We start from the raw sequence: 19,164 nt of genomic DNA, 5'->3' as shown, positions 1-19,164 counted from the left end.
TTTTTTTTGATAAATATCTTTTTTTTAGCTTTTTTAGCTTTATAACTGGTCATTTTTATTATCTGAAATGGTAATTAAAAAGCATAAAGCATTGCGTCAGCGTATCAACAATATTGCAGTCAAAGGGAGAAAAAATATATTTATATAGGAAAGATTATCAATGAAACAAATTATTTGACATTCGAACATAAACTTCGAATTTTATAAAAATTTGTCGCAAATGTAGCACAAACTTCATAATCTATTGCAAAAGCGCTTTTTACAAAAACGTATTTTTATAATAAAATATATGATGTAGGGTTTTATATTTTATTTTTCTATCAGCTATATTTGCAGATATATGAAAGCTTGTGTGCAAGACAGCTTGATATTCATATATAATTTTATCAACCATAATCACTAAAGATATGACAACAGCTATCATCGAATTTGGTCCTCGTATTCATGAAAAGCAGATTCGATCAAACGATCGTATTCGAAGCTATTAAATCCGAGGAAATTCTAGATCGTATTAAGAAGTATCGCGATTATAGGAACCCGACAAAATTATCTCGGCGAACGTTATCATCATAATTCGCCGATCTTTATACGTCTCTCCCCGTTGGCAAATTTCCCACGAAAAATTCATTGGAATATTCCAATAATTCGCGTCTCCGGGCTTCAGGCTATGCCAGAAAAATTCGTTGTAACTTCCGTTACTTCGCGAGTAAATAACGTCTCAGTTATTAAGCGGATATTTACATATACATCGTAGAGAGAAGTGAAGAGCTTCTCAAACGATACCGGGAGTGCGCCATAAAAATGTCCTTACGCGATACCATCGTCGTCGGAAATATGTCCTTTGACCTTTGATGAAGCAACCCGACCTGCGGGCTTGGCGTTAGTCAAGGCTACTTTGTAACCTTGTCGTTTATCCTCTCTCTCTCTCTCTCTCTCTATCTCTCTTCCTTTTGTCTCTCTAACTACCTCTCGTTTTCTTCCACGAGAAACCCTTTGCACCCTATGCTCTCTGGCAGATCAACCTGGCTATTCAGGTTCATTAGCTCGACTGGTATAACAAAGTTTCTCACGGCCTTAGTGGCCGGAAACTCACCAAGGATCCCTAACACATAGTTGATTAGCCCATTTTCGCGGATGCATGGTCCAATGATCGACAAATATCGACGCGGAACGTTAGCCGGTCTTCCTGCTTACGGATTTCACTCGCGGTATGTGTATCTCGCTTGCGATGTGTGTACATACAGACTGAATCCAGAGGGAGAGAGGGAGGGAAAGGGAGAGGAAGAAAGGGAGGCTACGCGCTGCTACCTGATAGTATTTGCTGTTTGCAGTTACTCAAACCCCGCTATGTGTTCTCTCACCCTTTCACGTTCGCGCTGCACCCTCGGTCTTGCATTCTCCGACCAACTTCCTCTCTCGCGGTCGGAGCTGCGTCGTCACGCGTTGCCTCGACGCACCCGGTGCACCCGGAATACAGGAGATTGACGAGTAAAGCAGAAGCAGACACGAAAGAGAGAGAGAGAGAGAGAGAGAGAGAGAGAGAGAGAGAGAGAGAGAGAGATGTCGCGAGGGAGGGATTTTATTATATGGAAACCTTGAGGAATATATAAACTGTGAAAATAATAATGTACAAATAAAACAGACGGCGATAATATCGCGAGCAAGGCGACGAGAGGCGTTTACACGTCACAGAAGCAAAATTGGTAAGAAGATATCTACTATCTTTGCAAAATTGTCAATCGGGCGATGCGCAAATGGTACACATGGTTTACAAAATTGGATAGTATCCGGTAAATTGTCTGTTTTCGAAAAAAATTATTGTAGATCTTAATACAAAAGTATCTGTATTTTTTTTAATTAACGAAACACCGATCTAGATCTTTTGCGGATTATTATCATTAAAATTAAGACTGCGGCCTTTTAGAAACACTCTGGATATCTGAACGCACATCCGTTTTCCGAAGGAAGAACGTTTTCCGTTAATCTCCCCAATGCGACACCGTACAATGTAGGAAGTCGGTCTGCCGGAAAAAGCCGTTAATGTTGGAACGTTTTTCTCGACGACCGTATCGGCACACTACGAGCAAATTCAACGGCGGATAATATATCTTTACAATGGTTGTTGTTACGTACCGTCGCCCGTGTAACATCGATCCCCCTCTCGCACTTAACGGACGCGTAAAACGCAGGGTACGAAAATTTGATTTTGCGCGACACGAACCTTTCAGAAACGCAACTCCTCGTTCAGCACGTTCAGAACAGATAAACCGTTTGGCGCTGGATAGCATAACGTCGTTCTTTTCAGCGGATACCGATAGTTTTAACGAATCTGACACGAGAATCGTCTTTACAGACGAAACTAAACCATTCGCGAACAAGTTTGCAACAATAGATTTGAACATGTGCGAATATCTCTCTCTCTCTCTCTCATCAAAGTACGTGTATTGTATCTACTATTCATATATATCATAGATACCTAACGTAGAGTTTTAACATTTTAGCAATAAAATAAAGATACTACCCCCCTATTGAAGCAGATTCTAAATGCATTTAAGTTTGAAATCTCAGAATATAAATAAATAAGCAACTGTGCTCCAAGAACTACACCATAAGAAAAAAAGATATACAGGATATCCGGATTTCTTTTTTGGATCGCGCGATCAGGAATCCCACCTTCTGTCGCCTTCCGCTCCTCAGAACGTTCGCATATAGCGCCGTATAGCCGGCTACACGGTTTCACCATTATCGGGTGTTTACGAGGATGACGACGAGGGTGTAGTACGAGGCACACACGAGGACGACCGGGGTCGCATCGCCGCCAGTGGAGATCGCATCGGCCGCTCCGCATAATAACTAGCTACCGCGCATTTACATTTTAATACGGCCGTTCTGCATAGCGGATAAAAGGTATATACCTATCATGGATGAAATCACCTGCCGCTATCCCTATGTCGTCATCGACGACACCGTCGCGTACACCTGACTCGATTGGAACTTTCGTCGAAACTATTCGCAATAATGTCGCCTTTCTGGATATTACGTGGATATTTGTGAAAATCAGTTCATTATTTATTTATTACTCGATCTTTCCCCGAACGATTAAACACTTACGGACGGTGAAATATTTTTAGAACTTAAACAATTCTATGTGCGTATTTTATTTTATTTTATTAATAATTAATTTTCTAAGTGTATGTATGAAAAAGTACTACTTTAAATTTATTAATTTCCACTGATTAATTCGTCTCGAAAGTCTTGTGTGCTAATTCTGGAATATAAATTAAAGGAATTTCAAAATTGAAAGGATTCTTGTTGTATTATCGATCAAGTATCATTTTTGCCATTCTAAAGGTGATACATTAATTTTAAATTACAAATTCTTAACTCGCAAATTCACATTCCAGTTTTCTTTATAAATATAAGTATAGTATATATATGTATATACATATATGTATATATATATATGTATACATGTGTATATATTATTAACGGAGATTAAATATCGAAATCGTCATCCGGGCCGATATCGGAAATTTTGATCGCATGAAAATAGACGGAAAATAGGTAATATTAACAGCACCGTAGTCGCGCTTGTCAGACAAGTATTAAAAATTCTAGTAATTCTCCATTCGGCAATGACAATCGACTAATCGGAGAAACAGGCGCATTATATCTATAATAAATCACGCGAGACGATGTAGATTTCCCCGCACCTATTTTCCCGACGTAATTTGTTATCCAGGAATTGGTTCGGTCCGAGAGATTTTCACTCGTCAACGATCGAGGAGGGGAGAAGCTTCGAAGGGTACCGCGTGTGTTGTAGCACGAATCCGGAAAACCGGCTAGATATCCATTAAGATAGTGCCAGGCCATCTTTAACGGCGAATCAGAATGTCGACAACAACGGTTGGCAGGGGTTGGTGTCGAGGGAATGACGAAGCAAGAAACACGGCCGTCGTTTCGCATGGTTTACGAGTTTCTCTTTGGAGTGTCCCAAACGCGATTTTGCGAGCGGATAGGCTGTGAAAAACGTTCCAGAAAACCGAGACACGACGTTATTTATACTTATTATACCTCTGGAAAGACTACGCGCCTTTAATTTGCATGAGATATTTCTAATATAATGCGCAATTATACTGCTTCGAATTATTAAAGCACTTAATTCTCTCTATATGTTTGTTCGAATTTTACGTGAAATTATTTCCGATAAAAAATAATTTATTTATTTATGATTTATGTATTTGAAATTAAAATTTATATTTAAATACGTCCCTATGCAATTGTGATTAAAATGTATTATGTTATTAAAAAAATTAAATGTACGTGACATATATTCGATAGGCAGGCTCTTCGTTCAATTGCACATAAATTGCAACTGATGAGTGGAGATCGCGAGCGGAGCTAATTGGCAGTTAATTTATTAAATGCCGAAAAAGTGTGATAATGGAAGCGGAGTAGCGAAAATCGTGCGTCATAATTGCGTCGATGCACTCTACTTTTTTATGCATCGATGAAATTCACCGTCAATTCGGTGTAATCCAATTTAACTCGGTTTCATATAGATCCAAGATCAATAAAATAGAGAAGTCGATTTTTTTTCCTAGCAAAACTTGCATAACCGAAACTATATATTTTTGCATCTAATGTATTTCTCTTCTAGAGTCGATACTTTAAAAAAGATTTTAATTTGTCGATTTCACGTCTCGTTTCGTACGCACGTCTCCGCGTGAAACAGTATTGGCTTTTCCCGGCAAGTCCATAACCAGACATGGCTCATGCCGGGCAATGAATATCGGGATAGGGAAATGGCGAGAGAGCCTTGTGAATACCTCGCGTCGTCGTGCTCGCACATATATAACGGTGATTTATTAGGTAGAGAATTCCAATTCGCGGTCTGACTCGGTTGCGCGTCGCATCGAATCCCGTAAACATCTTCGATTCGCTTCTGGGCATTTCCGTTTAATCTCTCCAAGAACATTATAAATTTCAATTCATTTCACCGCCCCGCGATTTTTCTGGGATTCTCGAGAATCGCGCTCTAAAAGCGTCCGTATTCGAATGATAGAAATACTTTTACCGCGAGTTGAAACGAATTGCGTCCGAAAGAAGCAATGGTAATTTCTTCGAGTATTTTTAACAGCTCTCGAGTTAAATTAAACGTCCGGGGGTTGCTTGGAAATTTTGTGAAAATTGCATGAAACTTTATTACTTTGTAATGTCTTATAATGCCATGTTTTCTCTCTCTATTCTCCAACTAAAATAAATACGTTGCTTTAAACGAAATACGTAATGCTACTTTTTTTGTCTTTAATCGTAGTACAATAGCCAGCTATTGAAAATAAAAAAATAAAAAATATATATGAAAAAAAGGAACATATTCGCACAAATCACAAAGAATCCATTCAATATTCGTCAAAGAATTTGTCGATAGAGAAGACGTAGTCAGAACTCGCATGTAGAATAAGGAAAACAGATCACGTTATTTAATATGAATGTCAGGAAAAGCGAATGCAGTGGATATCGACAGGGGAATCAATTCTGAATGTACAATTCAATCAAGATCAATCGTTTTCGGTTCGCAATATTATAGGCAAGAGGTTTTATCGAGCTAATTTTTTCTTCTGACGTTCCACCTAGGTACAACTCGCGAAGATATGATCGCCTCGTTATCTTCGCGTACGAGGTCGCGCGATTATTTTCTGTTTCGCGCTAATCTTAATTTTATTTACGACAGAACGCCCGAAACGCGAAGTTGCGCTTCGCCGCGCAGCGGAAATAAATTGGTGCCGTGCAATTACATTATATCCGCTAATTTGTTTTGGTCGTTTGCAATGTGACAGAAGACTGGCACTCTCAGCTCGGCGTTGCGAAATACATTGAGGAAGAAAGGCGGAAGCGAAGCAACAGCCATTTTCATTACCGGAGTCGTTAATTTTACAAGATGCAATAGACTTAACTTTAAATGTTTAAACGCGTCTATCGAAATGTCGGAACGACTCGACTGGGGTATATTTAATAATAAAATGACGCGCTTCAAAAATTCGATAAAACAGCTATTGCTATACGGTATTTATTTTTGTCGTTTGTGCCATCCATTTATTCCGGAATAACTGATCGATATTTTTTTTCATATATGATACAAGTAAATATAAAAAATATTATTAAATATAAAAATAATCATGCTTTATTTTTAGAAAAGGGACATAAGAATTTAATTCGCGCAATTTGTCGATTGCTTGGTCAATAGAGGCGTAAGTAGAAAAGAAACGAATGGCACAAGCTGTGTGTAGCCTTCAGACAAAAATATCGGTCCGCTAGTAGTGAGTTATACGACGGTAAGGTATTATTCCGTGGTAAGGGATGGCACAGCAGCAATCTGATTCCGTTATCTATGCGTCGTATATCCGCATAGATTCTACTGTGAAAATAACAGTCCGAAGAAATAACGTATTCGGAGACTCTGTGCTCGCAGGTACACCGCGTGGTTTTCCATCGTTTCGATATTCTCCCCGCTTTCGTTGCTGTCGCGAGAAGAGAAGACGAGGGATGCAACGGAAAACACGAACAAAAAAAAAACGCAGCGACTCATACATATGCAAGAAGTTTCCGGATTTAAAATGCAGTCTAAAGACCGTCCACGATCGAGTGAACGACAAGAAACGAATATATAAGTAATTATTATAATCATAGTGAACACGTTCGATTTTTTGATAATTCAAATGCCAAAGTAAATGAATTATGTAATGGTAGAGTACTGCGTTTCGCAAGACACATACATATACATATAAATTTACATTAATATAATGTAATAATATAATGCATTAATATAATGCATATTTATTTTTTATTAAAGTTATGTATATTGTTTATGTATATTAATCATTAAATTATTATAATATTAATGGCGTTTCTATCATAGAACTGTATTATTATATAATATGTATTATAATAATGTGTATATTTCGCGCACATTTCTTGATTTATTAAATCAAATATCTTGGCTATTTTTAAAATATAATAACAATATTAATCATTAATTGGCATCGCATATGTAATTGTTTTCTCCATAAAAACGTTTAAAATTTTAAATTAATGTATCTGAAAATTATTAATAAAAGTATTTTAAAAAATTACAATTTTTTAATAAAAAAAAATATTTTATCTAAAGTAAGATCAAATTTTTTTTATATCAATATGTTTAATACTACTTCGTTCTATAACCGACATTGTTCCCATAGAAAAAGGAAAAACTAGAAAGATGAAGATAAGGACAAGGGCAAAAATGAAAGAGTAAAGGTCGTGGCGATAGATGCTATACGTAAGGATACAAGCCAGGCTATTAATACCCGCAAATTATAAATAATGTCGCTATTGCGACCACAAATCAACGTTTGCGGTAATACCGTCGGGGGTTTTCGACTCGTTGGAGGATTAAGCGCTTTGCCGAGAGACGTCGACCTGCTGCTGGAGGGAAGACGATAAAGGATGGAAAGGGCGAAGGGGAAAGGAGGGACTCTCTCTCCTCCGCGATCGAAAGTCGAAGCGCACAGGGTGCATTAAGCTCCATTAAAAGAAAGGTAATGTTTCGTGGGTATGTTTCATCGAATCGATGCAGGCTGCGCAGGCGATGCCGATATCGCCTTACTAACCGCTCTTGCCATAATGGCGCGATGCGCGCGCGCTGCACAGAAGCAAAAAATATTTATTTCCGATAAAGTTCCAGCCATTAGACGCCATCCGAGAACATCTCATGGCTCGCCCGTGTTTCCGAAAGTCTCCCCACCGATCGCAGTTTCGTTCGTAAGATCGAATTTTACGGTCTCGCGATCGGGTAATAATAACTCGCTGCGATGGCACAAGAGTGTTTGTGTGTGTATATGTATATACCTTATTTGAAATATATTCCCAGTCAGAATCACGAGCCATTATTTCGCGATACAGAGTACGTATCGATTTTAGATACTTAAAAAAAAAACATTTATAAATAATGCTTTTAACTCATATATGGTCAAAATTAATTAAACAAGTTGTGCAAATTCAATCGCAGGTTTATTTCAATTAAACGGTTTTCATGTAAAATAAAATTCATTCTCTTTGGCAAAATTGAGAAATAAATTTTTATATTCTTACTAGAAAGAAAAATATTTTATATCTTTTAAATAAGTATCACGTTTAATTAATCTACATATTTTAAAATTTATTCAATCTATATACATTTATGTCAAAGAATACGTTAATTAAAGTGCCACGTATATCGAGAGATGTCACGTATTTCAGAAATTTTCCTATAAAATAAATACAAGAATGGATCGGACAAATAAGACTGCGGCTTGATATCACCCGAAGAAAATTAGAGATCGACATCGCGGAGATTTTCCGGCAGATAGGCCAGGAGGTAACATGACTGATTCCTACAATTACTGCCTGAACGGATCTTCGAGGGGTCTTTCGCGAGGAGGGTATACCGAGACAAATCTGGAGGACTCGACCTGGACGCGCGGAGAGGAAGGAAATAAGATGAAGTTGGGATGCTCGAACGATGCCGCAACTTGATAACGTACGTCTCTCTACCGCGGGTCTTGTCTCGTTGTCTTTTCGGACCGAGACGCCGTCGTCGCCATACGCTGGAGCGACCATGGTAAGGAAAGGCGGACCGTCAAACAGATTGAAATCAAGAAATCAAGAGAGGGAGATAGGGGCGAAAGAGAGTAGAGAGATGAGGAACAGAAGGGAGCTTTTATTTTCCCTCTCGCAGAGGGTCCGCGCAGAAAGTACCGCAGCCAGATCTGAAATGAAAATCTGTGGCAGGCCCGCGGGATAATTTGGTGGAACGGAGAGAACGCGGGAGCAAGAACGTCGACAAACTGATTAAAAAGTCGACCCGCGAATCCCCGCCGCGGAAAAAGAGAGAGGGAGAGAGAGTATGAATATAATCTCCGACAAATATTTAAGTTTTGCCGGCGCGTTGCACCTCGTGGAAGTCGCGATTGTTGACTGCGCGCGTTACCCGATAACGAAGTGACCCTGCCCGAAGCGTGGCTATCTCGCCGGAAATAATGCCACTTCGTGGATTAACCCATTCAAAAGCGCCGACTCGCATTGAATCGAAGTGAGCGGAAGCGTTTTGCCTTCTTTGTCGTAGCGAAACGCATCTGCAAAATAAATCTGAATTTTGAAGTCATTTGAATATTCAAATATTCGGATGGCATCGCGCAGTTCCATTTTGAAACTCGAATATTCGAACATTTCGATACGCGAAAGTGCCTGATAAATATTCCAAATATCTCTGTAGTATGCAATTATTAAGTTCCTTTTTACAGATTAATGTCGAAATATTGAGATTGTAATTTGTATACTGAGAAAATTTTTCTCTTAGATACCCTGAAAATTATGGTAATCGTGGGACAATAGGGTATAAAAAGAATTTTATGAGAATTTCTCTGATTAATATTTATCACAATAAAAATAATATCTATCACAATAAAATATAAAACATGTTTGATTAATTTTACTAAACTGCATAGTAAAATTAATCAAACATGTTTTATATTTTATTGTAATAGATATTATTATTTTTAATTTGATAAATATTAATCAGAGAAATTCTCGTAAAATTCTTTCCATACCATATTGTCCCACAGTTATAATTTTCAGGGTAAATTCTAAGAGAAAATTCTCTCAGTGTAATAATAATAATATCCGTACAAAACGGACACACACACACACACACTTTCATACATATGTGTTTCCCTTTTGCTTACGATAAGTATGTGCACGATAAGAATTCTCCGTGTCAAACACCTCTCTTTGACATATCTTCTCACTAAAATTATAGTATTAATTATATAGTATCAATATTTTCTCAATACTGAAAATATTATTTGCGTGATCTTCTCGCGGTCTCTCGAAAAAAACCTTCATGAATAATTTTCTGAATGGAAATTGAGTGGATAATAGAGGCAACAACATTTCTAGCATTTGTTTGCATTATTCACTCATATTATTCGCGCATGTTATGTATTCTGATTGACATTTGCGTTTAAAAGTATCGATAAATACAAGCGACATGAAAGATACGTGGAGAGGAGACGGGGGGGAAAAATATGGCGCCATTTCGCAACAGTCGTTTCGAGATATTAAAATATTACCTGTTCGTCGACTCGTGGAATTCCATGAGAAACAAATACACAATCATTAATATGCATTACATAATGTACTCACCCATCGGCGACGAGGCACGATTGCACGAAGAGACCAGATGAAACTGCAACGTACAATTCGCAACGATATTTCAGACACCGCACAATTCCGAACCGCGTCACTTATGTATGTAACGTTCCCGCGTTCTTCTACTCTACGTCATAGCGTTCGCGGTCACGTGACCCGCGTCACCGCGCTTGCGGTCACGTGATCTGCATCGCCGCGCTCGCCGCGGCGGAGCAGAGTGTTACTAACTTCCGGTATATATATTATATATGTAACTACATATATATGTAAATATACATATACATATATATCTGCAAAAATAGAATAAAGCATAATTAATTTTGTGCTGTGAAAAAGGAGGAATGCACTAAAATAAGCTAAAAAATAGATCACTCACCAGAAAGAGAGAGCGCACGTTCACGCGATACGATATGCAGCAATAAAGAGAAACGCAAGAAACGCCCTTTCGTCGTGTCGCACAAGGAACTCTGACAATTCCGGAAATCGCCAAAGCATCTCGCTTATCGTTGCTTCGATTAACGCTAATTAATTCACGACGACGACTTGCAACACGACTTCACACACAACACAAGAACGCGGGAATGACTCGAGATTAGGCTAGGTAATGTACGCGCTGAATTGGCGCAAAAGTTAGTAACATCCTGCTCCGCCGACTGTATCGATCTCTCGATAGATCGAGAGTATCGAGACTAGCGGCGAGCGCGGTGACGCGGGTCACGTGACCGCGAGCGCGATGGCGCGGGTCACGTGACCGCGAGCGCGATGACGTAGAATAGAAGAACGCGGGAACGTTACATACATAAGTGATGCGGTCCGGAGTTGTGCGGTGCGTGAATTATCGTTGCAAATTGTGCGTTGCAGTTTCTTCTGGTATCTTCGTGCAATCGTGCCTCGTCGCCGATGGGTACATTATGTAATGCATATTAATGACTGCGTATTTGTTTTTTGATGGAATTTTCGATGAACATTGATCTCGAAACGACTGTCGCGAAATGGCGCTATATTTTTTCCCCGCGTACATTCCTTCGTGTATCTTTTATCGCTTGTATTTATCGATTTAAATGCAAATGTCAATAATCAGAATATATAAAATGCGCGAATAATACGAATGAATAATGCAAATAAATGCTAGAAATGTTATTGCCTCTATTATCCGCTTAGTTTCCATTCGGAAAACGATTATTCATGAGGGTTTTTTTCGAGAGAACGCGAGAAGATAAATTGCGTGAATAATATTTACAGTATCGAAAGAATATTGATACTATATATTCTATAATTTTAACGAGAAGATATGTCGAGAGAGGTGTTTGATACGGAGAATTCTTATCGTATGCAATACTTATCGTAAGCAAAAGTCGTCGAATCGAATTTTCTGATTAATGAGCGATAAGTTTAAACGTCGAGACTGACGAGGGAGAAAGAATAATATTGCAAACTGATTTTATTTACCTATCCAGTTATAAATTATAAAAATTTAATACAGAATTGCGATTTCATCGCATGTATAAATAATAAGAAGTTTTAAAGATCTTTGTGTAAATGTATTTTAAAACATTCTATAAGAAAATACACGCGCAAGCTTATTTAAGTTTGAAACAAAATGAGTTAATTTAAAAAATTAACAGAATCGTAAAATTATATTAAAATTATATTTAAACTATAAGCTTGCGCGTGTATTTTCATATAGAATGTTTTAAAATACACTGAGAGAATTTTCTCTTAGAATTTACCCTGAAAATCATGGTAATTGTGGGACAATATGGTATGGAAAGAATTTCTCTGATTAATATTTATCACAATATAAATAATAATATCACAATAAAATATAAAACATGTTTAATTTTACTAAACTGCATAGTAAAATTAATCAAATACGTTTTATATTTTATTGTGATAGATATTATTTTTATTGTGATAAATATTAATCAGAGAAATTCTCATAAAATTCTTTTCATACCATATTGTCCCACGATTACCATGATTTTGAGGATAAATTCTAAGAGAAAAGTCTCTCCGTGTAAACAACGCTAATCAACCGTATTGTAAAATTATGTAAAAAAATTTGCTCTCCTAAATAAAAAACTTACAATATAAATTCTTACGCACGAGTGCGCAAACTGTGCAATAGCTAAGGGGTTCGAAATCCGAAATGCAGTTAATCGTAAAAATATATAGAGGCCCGGAATTCATATCGGTATTTATTGCTTCGGCTTTTTGCTGTGACAACAAAAGATCGTGTATCACCTTCCATGGGCGAGACCGAAAAATATTTTTGCCGTTATCAGATAAAACTCAAGCGGCAAAAAAATACGAGAGAGAAAGGAGGGCTTTAGCCAGCACGAATCTGCCGGGTAAGCGATTTTTCCCGGACACCCCCGGCAAAGCGAAGAGCTGCGGTGGAGAGAGTTCTCAGTTATGTAAAAACATTTTATATAATCCTGTGCCGCATCGGTGAAGAGAATCTCTAAAAATCCCGTCGCGCTTCCTAAGACTTGTATTCTTATACTGGCCGATCGGGAACGTCAGCGATTTTGTTCACCGTTCTATCTTGAACCGACTTAAAAAAAAAATCATTCCACAAATCGGTGATATCAAAAAAAAAACTGATACAGAAATGTTAAACTGTAAAGAATATTGCTGCATTGAACGTTCAATTCTCGGGAACTTTTATCATTGTATTGTGTATAATATTGTCTGATATATCATTGTATCAATTAAAAATGTAATGTTGAATCCGTATACAATTTTATGCTAACTAGAGATTACTAAATTCTATATTTTCGTAACAATTATGTAAGTATTTAAAAAGTTCATTAAAGTAGCGAAATTTATTTAGCTATTAATTATGTCTCTCTGCACAATGAATACTTTATATCGTAAATTCACACATAATCTCTGAATTCTATTTCTAAAAAGAGCTACAAAGGATAATTTCCAGCGCTCTAATCGTGAATATTACGATCCTTTGACTCCTATACGTGAATAATGTAGGGACTGGTATTATTTAATTATCAACGTTATTCTGCTGCATTAATTAATCAATCTTAGCTTTCAAAAGCCATCTCGATCCGTCTTAGCAATTGCGATTCCCTAACTGCGTTCCACAAAAGACGTACATCGTAAACATCTCGAATCGCTTGAGCTCTCAAACTGTGCATTTGAAACGCAGACCAAAATCGAACGCCGAGAGAGGGAGAGATAGAGAGAGAGAGAGAAGCAAGTACACACAGCTATATTTATACTAATCTGCTAAATCCATTAACTAATTTTTCTTACAAAAGCAGATCTTAGATATCTTTCAATAAAAGCGATCTCGCCGGAATATCGACGTAGAACTTACTTTGCGTCATATAAATGACGAAATTAAAAAGATTTATAAATATCTTGCATATATATCATGACAATTATATATTCGCGCTTGCGATATATGCAATGCATTTTAGTCAATAATATTTATTTAAAGTCATTTAAATAAAAGCATTTAAAGTCAATAATAAATGGATCAAATAATCAATAATTTCGACGAACGTTTATTATAATTATAATCAAAGAGTTCATCGTTCGAAGAGATGATATAATATAATACGGTAAGAGGCAACCCGTGGTGATTGACGTTTTCGGCATCCGCCAGCAATTAATCGCCGATCGTAACGAGGGATCACGTGCGGGCGCGGGCGCGGGCAACGATTAGGAGGAGCGCGGCTAATCCGCACGCGCTGGACCTGCCGGAGCGTCGACGACGCGGACAGACGGCCGTGCGATATTGCGCTAAACCGAGCAATTACCGGCCCGTAATCCCGGTAATAGAATTCCAATATGCGTGCCAATTGGACCGAGTCCTCTCAAGTGCGGGCGTGCAAGCGTGAACCTGCAGGTTTCCGAACGGAACCTGCACGCCCTGACGAAAATCGTGACATGGCTCGGCCATTAGCTAGGGAGGCCCACAGTTATCCATTCTCTATCCTATATCTCCTTCTCTCTTTGCTGGACGTGCACGCGTATGTGCAGCGAGCACGCTTACCCCTATATATGTGTCCGGCAAATCGCAATAAGGGTGTCCCTGGAGAGGACACGCTCGGGGGATCTACCTATCGACCTACCTTTTGGTTTGCACGTTTCTACACGCGACACGTGATCAGGGTCACTGTTGGCACAACTACGAAATACTTGGCTGATCCGGCGTTCGATGTTTGATGCGAGTATCGAGAGTGCGACTCGCAATGAGAACGCAGGGATAGAAACAGAGATATAGCCAGACATCCAGAATATCTGGACCTGGGGTTGTGCAGAACGAAATATTGAAACCGGTACAATTTCAGTGAGTTCAATTTTCGATACAGATGTGATGATGTAGATATATACCATATATATATATATACCATATATATATATATATATATATATATATCATATATAAAGGGACAATCATGCGTCAATCGTCGCATTTCATTACGCGTAGCATTAAACTTGCAAAACTTATACCGGCTTGCAATCAATGAAACAGAGTATCTCTATTCATACGATTTTTTTTTTAATTATGGATATAAAATGAAAAAGACAACTTTATGTAGAGCTTTTTTTAAAAATGATACTGAATAAGCATAAGAGAGTAAAACTAAATTAATAAAAATGCAAAACATTTTTTCATAACAGAGCTCTTTTAAATAATATAATCAACGTTAATCTTAAATCAAACTATTGCATATAATTGTCTGACTCAAAATGATCCGTTTTCAAACTGAAGTGTCACTTAAACTTAACTCTGCATTATATCCATGATCGAAAAAAAAAAACGTTTGCTCGAGATGCGCTCTGTATATTCATGTTCTAGCAATGCATAAAGCTACTTACGTAGTTCTGAAGTTGGAAAAGCACGGCAAGCAGGAATGTGGAGAGGAGATGGGAGCAACTCGATGTGGAAACTATTGCGTGCTTCTCGTGCGCAGGGAAGTGAAAAAATGTGAAGGTGGATGTGTTGCTGCGTCATCAACAGTCGCATCGAACTTCTGTATTGTACGCCGCGAGTATGGACTTTCCACTTTTGCGCATTTATTCGGGATCCGTTGCGGGAATGAGTGGTGGAACGTAGAATTTCACTCTGAATACATAGAAACAGAACCGATATTAGTGTGTCGTTCGACAATGGGCGAGCATATAAAATGTTAAAATGCACCAGTCCTCCATTCATCTGGTGAAATTCAGATTCCTACAGCCTTTTATCGCATGTTAAAAGCGCAATTTACATCACGCACACACGCACATAAAATGGAGTTATCGTGAAATAATATCAGTTTTTTTTTTAAATTATTAGATACAGTGAATAATAATAATAAACGCATAAAAGCTTTATCGCCGCGAAAAGAAAAAGGCATATTCAAAATCATTATATTTAAAAAAGTTTTTAAAAAATTTTTTTTTCTTATTTCGTTACATCTTTCTGTTGCTCTGGTCTCTAGAGATGGCTTCTACATTTCTAAGACGAACAAATTACTGGTAAAGTATTTTGCACGAGAAAACTCAAGTTTGGCAAAAATACTGCTTAGTGCCTTTATCTTATCACGACAGAAAACGCGTCGACCCTCCCTATGAGCTGAACGGGGAACTGCGAAAAAAAGAACTAAGAGTTCGCGATCAATGTACGTGTGTACGATAAGGTAAGGGTCGAGGATTCTACGAGAGGATATACGAGGAGAGCCCGAGCAAGAGGATAGCTCGCTGTTAATTGGACCGGGTCCGATGATGTCGCCGTGCGAATTGTCGGTCACGAAATTACCCCGATATCTTCTCGCGTCGTCGTTTAGACCTCGTGCGGTACAATCGGACGTCGCTATACACGGATTTTCTTTTCCTCGTGCCACCCCGACGACCCGAAGGGAGCCCAATTACGTCGGAACGAAAACCGCAACGAGAGACGAAATAAGACATGAAGAATAATAAAACCAAACGCTTTATGTGTGTGACTGTGTCTAGACATTCTTTGTCTTCTTTCCTTTTTCTATTCGCAACGACAAAGCTCGCGAAAGTGTTGCACGTCTGATGTAAATTATCGATTTTATTGGAGCGCGAGATAAATTTAACGCCGATTCATTGCGCGATTACATTTAATTGCCTCCAATTAAATCGCCGTTCCAATTAAAATCGACACGAGCACGGAAGGTTCATTACGATTTATTGGATCGATGGCAGCGATCCTCCTCATATCGCCCTTTTTTCTCTCGTTCGCTCTCGCGCCGTAAATTTGCAAAGAATAGAAAACCAAAGTCTATATGCTTTCTTTTTTAAATGTATTTTTCAGATATTCTTTCATAAAAGCCACATTATTGTATTTCTCAATTTTTTACTTTATCTGTGTGCTTGCATAGTTGCAAAAGTTGGCAACTCTTGTCAATACATATTACGAGTCAATAACGATTTAACTCTAATACTATAAATTCTATAACTGCAATTAGTTCTGATGTCGCTATTACTTTTATATAAAAACAATATTTATTTAAAATCAGTTCAATAAACGTATGTTTTGCATTTCACAGAATAATATTATATTATTCTGCTAAAAGTTCGAACAGTACGCAAGCACATAATACGTGCATAATGTAAATATATTCTTGAAGTATCAAAAAGAGGTTCTTAGGAAGTAAAGTTCATATATTACCACGAAATGCGCACATGAACAGGGAAGCATTCACTGACTAGTCGGCGGCGAGCCGCCGCTATCGTACTGACTCTTGTTTCTAAGTAAATAACCAGCGAGGAAGCTTATAGGATCAGCGGGTCTCTCTTTGGCTAAACAGGACAATGCTTGTAGCAATATCGGCACTACTGTCTGATCCAAATACTGTCTGGTTGGAAGAGATTGCACTTCGACGCGGGATTTCTTTGCTGGGACGCCAGACATATCACCATCTTTATCCATTCCTATTACTTTCTGTAAACAAAAAGTACATAGAATTTATTAATCGATGAGTAATATTCGCAACATTGATTTGCAAGCTATCGTCTAAATAATTTTGATTCCTTCCAACTTTAACCAATCGACTTCTATATTTAATGATTCCTGAATCACAATATTAGTTTCAAAGAAAATATACATGCTAAATCAAATTTACTAGTTAACTCCGACGTTAATGTAATTAGATTCAATACATTTACATGTTACAAGCAAGTTGAGAGAAATGTCGAGTTAATTATTCCGCAATTGCATAAGAGTGCAAATGCGTTCTATATTTGCAACAATATTATAGTTTTAATACGAGGTCGTGATCAGTCGGCAGATACCAGATAATAAATGATAATGATGTGCGAGCTCCGACCTAACCTCACTTTCGCGCCGCAAACGCGCGTGTTTTTTACTTTCGCTCGTGTTTATTTAACACGATGCTTGATATTCCTCAAACGAAATAACCATTACGTCGACGAGAAATTAGAAATGAAGTTAGGAATTTGCTTACATGAGTCGTCTCGGATACTGCATTGGCGATGGATTGAGCCGGCGTCGACGCTTCCGTTCGTTCTTCGGTTCCGTTCTCTGTCGTCACATGAGAAAGAAAAAAAAGCGAATGATCATTATATTAGTGCGAGACTCTGCGTTGAGTCAGGCCATCAGACAGGGGCCTGAGGGTACAGGAAAATAGAAATTAAATGGACAACGTACCACCGCCGGACGCCATCGTATAAACAACCGTCACCACCAACCGACATTGAACTACTGCGCTGCGATAATCCGAAGCTAACATCACGTCGGTAAAGACGTCATCGATAACATGGATTGGAGAGAGATATAAAAAGGTAAATAAATTTGCTTTCTCAAGGGGCTCAATTTTTAAAATTATTGTATAATATATTTAATATTTTAAATATAATATATTATATACATACTATGTAATTTTTATATTATAAAATTATATACAATATTTGAATTACATATAATTTTCAATTTATTAAATCTTGTATTATTATTATTTAAAGAGGAGCCAAAAATTCATCGATTATACATTTTAATAGTACATTGATTACAGAATCTTTTGGTACCAAACAGACACCAGCGTACAAATTTTTAACTTGATATGCATAAAGTAAGGTTGCGTCGCATAGGGTCAGCGGTAAAAAGTATCGATTTCCAATATTTTAAGACGAGCCAAAAATTCATCGATTATACATTTTAATAGTACATTGATTACAGAATCTTTTGGTACCATGCAGACACCAGCGTACAAATTTTTTAATATGATAAACATAAAATAAGGATGCGTCGCACAGGGTCCGCGTCAAAAAAGTATCGATTACTAATATTTTAAGACGAGCCAAAAATTCATCGATTATACATTTTTACAGTACATTGATTATAGAATTATTTGGTACCAAACAGACACCAGCGTACTTATTTTTTAACTTTATATACATAAAATAATGTTGCGTCGCATAGGGTCAGCGGTAAAAAAGTATCGATTTCTAATATTTTAAGACGAGCCAAAAATTCATCGATTATACATTTTAATACTACATTGATTACAGAATCTTTTGGTACCAAACAGACACCAGCGTACAAATTTTTTAACTTGATATACATAAAGTAAGGATGCGTCGTACAGGGTCAGCGGTAAAAAGTATCGATTTCCAATATTTTAAGACGAGCCAAAAATTCATCGATTATACATTTTAATAGTACATTGATTACAGAATCTTTTGGTACCATGCAGACACCAGCGTACAAATTTTTTAATATGATAAACATAAAATAAGGATGCGTCGCACAGGGTCCGCGTCAAAAAAGTATCGATTACTAATATTTTAAGACGAGCCAAAAATTCATCGATTATACATTTTAACAGTACATTGATTATAGAATCATTTGGTACCAAACAGACACCAGCGTACAAATTTTTTAACTTGATATACATAAAGTAAGGATGCGTCGCACAGGGTCAGCGGTAAAAAGTA

General features: G+C 37.6%; 2 protein-coding genes across 6 annotated transcripts in view; both read right to left on the bottom strand.

The window, feature by feature from the left end:
• The window catches only part of Tmtc2 (Transmembrane O-mannosyltransferase targeting cadherins 2), a 299,799-nt gene extending 284,470 nt beyond the window's left edge, over positions 1–15,329 (bottom strand). For 3 of the 5 annotated variants that reach the window (XR_014426625.1, XM_083052297.1, XM_083052302.1), the window contains exons 1-2: positions 10,604–10,810; positions 10,222–10,517 (exon numbers count right to left, since the gene is read on the bottom strand). The gene's annotated coding sequence lies outside the window, so the exon portion shown is untranslated. Of the gene's footprint in view, positions 1–10,221; positions 10,518–10,603; positions 10,811–15,078 lie in introns of those variants that run through there. The other 2 variants (XM_083052298.1, XM_083052299.1) reach the window with 2 other exon arrangements.
• Positions 15,330–16,312: 983 nt separating this feature from the next.
• Positions 16,313–17,930, bottom strand: LOC145943582 (protein dpy-30 homolog). Its single transcript, XM_083051192.1, has 3 exons — positions 17,879–17,930; positions 17,676–17,752; positions 16,313–17,152 (listed from the first exon to the last, which is right to left on the bottom strand). The coding sequence occupies exons 1-3, from the start codon at positions 17,892–17,894 to the stop codon at positions 16,910–16,912; spliced, it is 336 nt and encodes a 111-aa protein (XP_082907318.1). The 5' UTR covers positions 17,895–17,930; the 3' UTR covers positions 16,313–16,909.
• Positions 17,931–19,164: the final 1,234 nt, after the last annotated feature.

Source organism: Prenolepis imparis, unplaced genomic scaffold (assembly GCF_030444845.1).
Source record: "Prenolepis imparis isolate NDT839.2.m4 unplaced genomic scaffold, iyPreImpa1.0 SCAF_12, whole genome shotgun sequence".
In the NCBI taxonomy this organism is placed as follows: domain Eukaryota; kingdom Metazoa; phylum Arthropoda; class Insecta; order Hymenoptera; family Formicidae; genus Prenolepis; species Prenolepis imparis.
This window is presented reverse-complemented; position numbering and strand designations above follow the sequence as displayed.